This window comes from Limulus polyphemus, unplaced genomic scaffold (genome assembly GCF_000517525.1).
Source record: "Limulus polyphemus unplaced genomic scaffold, Limulus_polyphemus-2.1.2 Scaffold8884, whole genome shotgun sequence".
In the NCBI taxonomy this organism is placed as follows: domain Eukaryota; kingdom Metazoa; phylum Arthropoda; class Merostomata; order Xiphosura; family Limulidae; genus Limulus; species Limulus polyphemus.
In genome coordinates this window covers 13,638-22,345 of record NW_013674494.1, presented here as the reverse complement: position 1 = coordinate 22,345, position 8,708 = coordinate 13,638, and the positions used below count along the sequence as shown (strand labels likewise).

The 8,708-nt window shown below is 34.2% G+C and overlaps 1 protein-coding gene across 1 annotated transcript in view; it reads left to right on the top strand.

Annotated features, from left to right (window-relative positions):
• The window catches only part of LOC106475624 (dual oxidase-like), a gene marked incomplete at its 5' end in the record, with an annotated part of 12,259 nt that extends 4,965 nt beyond the window's left edge, over window positions 1–7,294 (top strand). The window contains 5 exons of the mRNA XM_013936301.2: window positions 3,210–3,439; window positions 3,739–3,903; window positions 4,764–4,919; window positions 6,389–6,517; window positions 6,963–7,294. Coding sequence (XP_013791755.1) covers window positions 3,210–3,439; window positions 3,739–3,903; window positions 4,764–4,919; window positions 6,389–6,517; window positions 6,963–7,088 — 806 coding nt within the window. The remainder of the gene's footprint in view (window positions 1–3,209; window positions 3,440–3,738; window positions 3,904–4,763; window positions 4,920–6,388; window positions 6,518–6,962) is intronic.
• Between the last annotated feature and the right edge of the window lie 1,414 nt (window positions 7,295–8,708).

Here is an 8,708-nt window from a genome sequence, read left to right as displayed (position 1 = left end):
CGTTGGTAAAAGAGTAGCCCAAGAGTTGGCGGTGGGTGGTGATGACTAGCTGCCTTCCCTCTAGTCTTACACTGCTAAATTAGCGCAGATAGTCCTCGTGTAGCTTTGCGCGAAATTCAAAACAAACAAACAACGATTCATAAGCATAACGAATTGATTTTTTTGGAGGGGAACATACTACATGTTTCGGCAGAACACAAGACTGTCGAAAAGTTGTATCCCCCCTCCTAAAAAAAAAGTCAATTTACTGAGCCAACAAATCGTTTCTTGCCAGCCTATTGTCGTATTGAATTTAATGTAATTTTGTAAATCTCGAACTACGTTTTCATAAATTGCCAAAAGCCTGCAGTAACATCGAATGAACAATTTACTACATATTACAAAACGGAAGTGGTTGTATCCCATAATCCTTTGTGTGCGCATGCCCAGTGACGTTGTACGGTAGTTCCCGGTGTTACCCGCGTTTTTATACTTGGGAAATGATTTGTACGGAAGAATTATTTTCAATATAGAAAATCAGTCTAAGGTGATGTTCAAATGTTATTTTTAGTTTCGTTTTCAGAAAAAACAAACGAAAAGTTGAACAACTAACTGTTACATTTAATGCAAAACTTGCAGAGTGAGTTAACTCAAAAAATGCGGAGACTCCCAGAGGATTGAAAGGCGTCCATCCATCTGTGTGGCATACTTCAGTTACAGCCATCCGGTATTACAGCAATGATCTTGATGGCTTATATCGCTAGAATTTAGTTTTTGATCCTCGCGGCGGGCATAGTACAAATAGCCCATTGTGCAGCCATAGGCGTGTAGAGGCTTGATTTTAACCGGGCAAGTTTTGCCCGAAAATATAAAATTGACCTTAAAAACATGTACTATAAGGTTTAAAATCGCTTAGAAAAATATGGTTTCAACGACATCCATGCGGACCCACGCGGTGCTAAAGGGTTAAAATTGTACAAGTGAAAATGTCATGTGTGGGTCATATATTTTCCGAAAATATAAGTTATAGATATGTACGGAGCTTTTGCCCGAAAAACTATTCGGACCACAATTAGGGGGGGGCAATTGCCCCCTTGACCCTACCTACGCCTATGTGTTCAGCTTTGCTCTTAAGTAAACAAAGAACTTGGCTATTAGTCATGTATGACTATAAGATAACTTTGTGATACACTAGAACTCATTTCCCTAATTTCTGACCACAAATGTATAACATCGAAGCCGAATCCCCGGATCAGAAGGTTTCTGTTCTTCTGGAAAGTCACGTTTTCATGAAGTTGGAACGAATCTGTTTGTAGAAGAGAGTGAGAGAGAGAGAGAGGTCCACCAAGGTAGTAAGAAAAAGTCGGTATCCGAGTTATTGAACTAGTATTTCATTGAAATTAAATAAATGTTCGAATCTACTAGTAAGAAATAACCCCGAAATTTTCTCATCATTTATAATAATAATAATAATAATAATATCTCCAGGTTTGAGTGTTCAAACTAGGTTTTAACAACAAAAAAGTAATCTTCATACAGTAGCCCCCACACATAGTGGCTCAGCGATAAGTCTGACACAAGACGTTAAAAATCGGGTTTCATTATCAGTGGGTACTACATACAGCCCATTGTGTAACTTTGTGCTTAAAACTAACCTAACAAACAATAATTCCTACAATACTTTATGGTATAGCAGAACATAAACAATACAGCTTGAAGAATACGGTGGTTAAGAATCAAGAAGCATAATGAGGCAAACAGTATTGTACTGTGAATATACTGTAATAAAAGTGGTCGCTCATAGACCTTTATGACCCCACAGGTATCCCCCCCCCTCAAATCCCCCCGTGATAGCTCACGAAACAACGAGAAAAAAAGATCCACATATGATGAAGACACGTAATAAATAAACCAAATTCCTTGTATATGCCTCCTTGTGCTCGCATAGGTTTCTTGACCTTCGACCTCTGTAATTCAGTCTCTGCTCAAGTATTATTGCTTAGATTCCGTTACGGAATGAACAGCTGTATGAATATGTTCTGTTAATAGTTCGAACTCTCGAAAATAATGAATTTGCGTTATGGTTAATGAGGAAATCCCAGTTAGATTTTTTTACTTTTTTTAAAAAGCAGATTCTATATTCGTTTATTCGGAAATAACACTGTAAACAATCAATATATTCAAGTACAACCATAATTTACACGAAAGCATCTTAGATAGTGGTCAGTCATTTTATAATCATCTCGTTTACATGTGCAAAAATGTTTATACAAAATGTAAACTTCCGTGATGTAGTTTCTGATGACCCCTTTTGACCTGATATTGGTGTCAAAAAATTAATATTTTGTCTATGTATTTCACTGAGATGTTAGTTGAATATTAAAGCTATTAACTTTTGATCACTGATCTTGCCCTTTGAAATACAGAATAAAAAACATTTGTTTGAAAGTTTTAAAACAACAGCGTATTTAAAACCTGCGATATATTTTGTATCTTCAGTTTTATCTCAGATTTTACATTTTACTCAAGTGTATGGGATCTGAATATTTTAGAAGTAGCAAAAACGAGTTTTGTTTTTAAAGTTAACGTTTATTTCTAACTGGGATCATTCTAATTACCGTATTGGCCCGAATATAAGGGGCTATTTTTTTTTTAATTAATAATTAGGCTGTAAAATTCATAGTTATGACACTTTTTTTTCTTTCCCCATGGTTTTTAAATTGGAGATCGCCTTTATATTCGAGATCGCCCTATAATCGGGCCAATACGGTAGTTGTTTCGTGTTTTAATGTTATTTATAAACATATCATCTCGGAAATCTTGAATTTACAATTTAACCTCTCATAAGACATTATTATTATTAGGCCTATTATATTTTAAAACTTTACATTCTTTATTTAATCCATTAAATACTTTCTAGAAGTAGAAGAGTGTACAGTAATAGTATTCCAACCACACTGTACTTGTCACATCAATTGCTAACGACACGTTTCGCTCAAGCCAGAACTCCTCAGTCCAACAACTATTGTGTTTGTTGTATCTTAGCCGGCCTCGAAGAGCTCTGGATTGAGCGAAACGCGTCGTTGGTAATGGATATGACAAATATTGTGTGGTTGGAATAATATCATTATACACCCTTCTAATTCTTAAAAATCCCTAATGGACCAGTTTGCGAATGTAGTGTTTAAATTCAGATCAGTTACGTTTTTTAATTGTATTCTCATCTACAGACGTCACGAAAATTAAGTTTACGAGACCGCCAAATTTCAAGTACTTGTCTGGTCAGTGGGTTAGGTTGACCTGTACGGGTCTCCGACGAAAGGAATATCATTCTTTCACACTGACGTCAGCACCACATGAAAACTTTCTGTCGGTCCATGTGAAAGCACAAGGTCCATGGACGTGGAAACTTCGAAATTATTTTGATCCCAGCAACGTTCGGAAAGAAGAAATGCCAAAGGTATTTATATAATAAAACTGATTACACGATTTCCCGCTAAAGTTCTATTTTTATTCTGGCCAAGTCTGTAACAGAAATCCAGAGAATCGTGTGTGATTAATTGTTAACATCAATGTTACATTTTTCATGTGCAGTGTTTAACTGTGTATTGGATCATTTACTGGTTTTGTTTTATTTTCCGGATACTTTCTCTGAATTAAATGACATTGTTATTTCCACTAATTTAAGAACAGTAGTACATTTCATTCTACGTTGTACTGTAATATTTTTTGTTATTTTTTTATGTACTTACTCCACAGATACGGCTTGAGGGTCCGTTTGGTGGTGGCAATCAAGATTGGTATGAATTTGAGGTGGCTGTTATGATCGGGGGTGGGATTGGAGTGACACCTTACGCCTCAATTCTAAATGACCTAGTATTTGGAACATCCACCAATAGGTATTCTGGTGTGGCCTGCAAAAAAGTGAGTTAATACAGATTGCACTTTGAGACGACCGTTCAAAAGTGTTACTCGAACTACAAGTTGTCACGTGAATATCAGTATATTAATGTTATTGAATAAACGTGAGTTACTGAAAGTCAAGTCATTAATAAACGAGCTGTTTAAAGCTTAAAATGTTATAAATTAACCCTAACATTGTGTTGTAATGCTCCGCAAACAAAGGTTTATGTAAACTGTAACCCAATTGACTGATGTATTTCTGTTTTTTATCAACACAACGCTAGAAACTGGACTTCGATACTCGTGGTGGGTAGAGAACAGATAGCCAATTTTGTAGCTTTGTGGTTAATTACAAACAAACAAATAGTTCAAAATGTGCTTATTAAACTGATTGCCTTCCAGGTTAATGTTTTTTTTACTGTACTGTTAACACTTCCTTCCAGGTTAATGTTTTTTGTTTTTTTACTGTACTGTTAACTCTTCCTTCCAGGTTAATGTTTTTTTGTTTTTTTTACTGTACTGTTAACACTTCCTTCCAGGTTAATGTTTTTTTACTGTACTGTTAACTCTTGCTACGAAGATGCTAACGAATCGTTTACTGAGTTAGTAATCGTCTATCATTGAATTATTATCTAAGTAACTGTTAAATATAAAATAATAAATTACTTAGTAAACACTGTCAGAAGCCATTATACATCGTTTTGTTACTAATACTGAATAATTTAAAAAAACATTTTAAGTAGTAAATGTTTAATTTTTAAAGACACCAGAGGTCGCACTCTACGTGTGTACGGCAAGTGTAGCCTAGAGGTAAGACACTTGTCTTTAAACTTCTTGAACAAAGAACCAAATATAAAACCATCTTACTATATCTTTTTCAGGTTTACTTTCTGTGGATCTGCCCCTCCCACCGACACTTTGAATGGTTCATTGATGTTCTGAGGGATGTGGAGAAGAAGGATGTCACTAATGTGTTGGAGATCCACATCTTTATTACTCAATTCTTTCATAAATTTGACCTTAGGACGATTATGTTGGTAAGTAGTGTTACTCCACTTCACCTGTATTTACATGGCCTGGCATGCCCAGGAGATTAGGGTGCTCGACTCGCAATTTGAGGGTCGCGAGTTCGAATCCCCGTCACACCAAACATACTCGCCCTTTCAGCCGTGGGGGCGTTATAATGTTACGGTCAATCCCACTATTCGTTGGTAAAAGAGTAGCCCAAAAGTTGGCGGTGGGTGGTGATGACTAGCTGCCTTTCCTCTAGTTTTTCACTGCTAAATTAGGAATGGCAGATAGACCTCAATTCAAAAACAAACAAGTATTTATATATTTATTATTAGTATCTACATAATTTTACTTGCTAGTTTTGCCCTGAGAAGCATCCATATTGTTAAATGACGTAGGAAACCGTCTTAATTTTAAGTGCAGTATAAGAAATAATTTTGGAAACACTGAATAAAATAGTTCCTCTATTGTATAAAAAATGAACTAAACAATTACTTGATTATAGTTTGTGTTGTAATTGGTTATCATCCAACTAATCACGGTGGGAAGCCATCATTATGTCCTACTATTCCCAGCATTAGTGTGATGAACATATTCATGGCTCACACGACATAAATTCCACGTGACTAACACGTATAAATCAATGTTTCCATCTGTCGAATAGTTGTCTTCACCAAAAAAAAAACCACTTCTTTATATTAAAAGCGAAATTCTCTTATCTATATTTCGAACTGGGTATAAATAGAAACGATTCGTAGTAACAATGAATAAAATAATTAACTTGTAATTCAAGATATATAAATATAACACTAGTTCTGGCAAATCGGTAGAGGTTTTATTATCCTAGTATGAACTGTTTTGTCCGCTGTGCTACTAATTAATACCTTATTAGTTTCACCTTCTACTGCCAACTTCAGGTTTTCTTACTCGCTGACCCTAATGGTACGACTTTATTTATCTTTCACTTCTGAGAGGAATCACCTTCCCACAATTCTCTGCAGACATTGAAGGGTGATATAGATGTGGACTTGATCACCCACATGTTACTCATTGTATTTTATTCTTATTTTACTCTATCATTTTAGTCTTTACATTTGAGGCCTAATAACTGAAGTTTATCACTGGTAGACGGTGTATCCTCACCGCTATATGGGCTCTATCTCCAAAGATCAAGGCACGTGTTATATTTTCCACATTTATGGCCTGTGCCCTGGTGACTTTTTTAAAATCTAGTAGAAACTAGCCTTTAAAAACAGGTAAGACACCACGTTGGAATATTAGACTTTGATATTGGACTGCGTATTGATAAATGTGTGCGATAGGGCTCTGTAATTGAGGGAAGGAGAATCTAAGCTTTGGCCAGCGCTGAAACCACATCTAGCGTTTAACCATAACCATCACTTTTAGCGCTATGAATATTTATACCAAATACTTATTTAGTGTTAAACAGTAAGCAATTTCCTAAGATATTATTATTATATTTATTTATTTTTAGTATATCTGCGAGAACCATTTCCAGAGGATTTCTAATTCGAGCATGTTCACGGGGCTGAAAGCTATCAATCACTTCGGTAGACCAGACATGATTAATTTACTAAAGTATATAAGGAAAAAATATGGCCACGTAAGTATTTGTTTATCTGTTTTCAGCTAGGATTAACCAAACATAATTTGGACAGTAAATGTGGACTAAACACTGAATTAAACCTTTTTCAGAAATAATTTTGCTTTTTAGGTTTGCAATCAAGCCCTCTATAGGCAGATTGTATTCATCAATTGTTACTCAACGGTATATTCCGCCGAATACTGGCACATCAATGACACCAGTAGGCCTAATAGCTAACATTCACAATAAACAAGTCACGCTTACATTCGGTTATATAATATAATTATGTACACTGTGTATTTATTTCTGTGATATTTAATAATTTTTATTGTAATATTTTCAGTTTGTAGATATGTAAACAACAATATTTAGGTGAATTATTTACAATTTTGTGCGTGGCACGTCGTGTTCGTTATTTCGAGTAACTTAAATCGTGACGTCACTTTTTTTTTCTTCGTTGCAGGTGAATAAAATTGGAGTGTTTAGCTGCGGTCCTACTGCCCTGACCAAATCCATAACCACGGCCATTGAGACCGTCAATAACGCTCGAATCCTTCCCCGTTTTATCCATCGGTTCGAGAACTTCTAAGTACGCTTTCGTGCCATTTATAATGCCAGGTCAGAAGAATCGGAACTCCGAAAGAACGGACACGCGAGATGGGTTATAATTGGGTGATTCGTACTGTGAATAACAGAAAGATACACGGGAATGAAAGTACCATACTTTTAGAAGTTTAATATCTGTCTGTTGTATCAGATTTAATGTAAAAACAAATTTCTATAGTTATTTTTTTATTTTGTTTACAGATACTTAAAGATGTATATATATATTATTTTTATAACAGATAGTAGAAATTAAAACTTTTAGCTTAAATTTCTCTATTTTAAAGAAAACATTTGTCAACGGTAAGATTTCTGAAATTCAATCTGTAAGTTGAAATTACTCGGACATGATAAAGCTAATGTATGATTTGTATTCGTTCCTATACAGGTTTTATCTGTTAGCAGAAATCCCTTAAATTTAATGAACTTCTGAGCTGATAATAATATTTATTGAAACAGCTATAATTTTCTTTGTTCAAAATCTTGCCTTTTAAAATTTCCATGAAATTAGATATTTAAATCATATGCAAATGAAAAACGTTATTGATTTCGGATACTGATATTACCTAATATGCTCACCATCAAATATCCTAATTTCGGTTGTTTAACGTCTGACGTTAACATTTATCAAATATGCTAATTACTCGTATGATTATCGTGTTTGGTAGGCCTAAAGATGTAGAGAGATGAAGATATAGAAGAAAAGCATGTAATAATTAATTGATGAAAATTAAATTACGTTAAAATGAGTGTTTGATTTATAGTTCATTTTATATTTTGATAGTTATGATTTTTACAATAAAATGGCGAATTTATATAATATTTACTGTTTATTTGTTGGTGTTTACTGTTAGTTTTTTTTATTTAAGTAATACATAATTCAGGTCGTCCTTTCTTCTAAATACATATTCATGTATATAATTTAATACCAGATTACATTTATACTTGTCATAAGACATTAGTATTAGGCCTATTACATTTTTGAACACTTTTATATATAATATAATATAATATTAGTATTTCAAAAACTATTTATCATATCCATTGTCGACGACGCGTTTCGCCAAATCCAGAGCTCTTCAAACCGGCTGAGATACAACAAACGTAGCAGTGGTCGAAAGATCATTTGATACAACAATCATTATGGTATCTAAGACTTTTAGAAGCTAGCGAAGAACGGTTACAGTTATACTTGTCATAGGACACTAGGCCTATTACATGTTTAAAACATATTTGTCAAGTTTCCTTGGAGATTTTCAAGAACTAGAGCATGATAAATCAGAGTGGTGATCTTATTGCAATATTTATTTTAATAGTTAGTAGACAACACTTACCGTTATTACGTGTATTATAAGTAGAAATAATAATAATTAGTACATTATCTTAAATTGCAAACGTATCTTTGAGACAAATGTTATTACACGTATGTTCTTTTCGAAGTCGTGCTTTTTATAGAAATATTAAATTATCAGTGTGTATATATAAACATTCTTCAAACTAATCAAACAAAGTACATAATATGGCATATGGCCAGCCATGTTTTTGAATAAACGTAATTATGAGATGTAAAGGAATAGTGAGGTTTTGAAGTGGGGATCGTAAAATT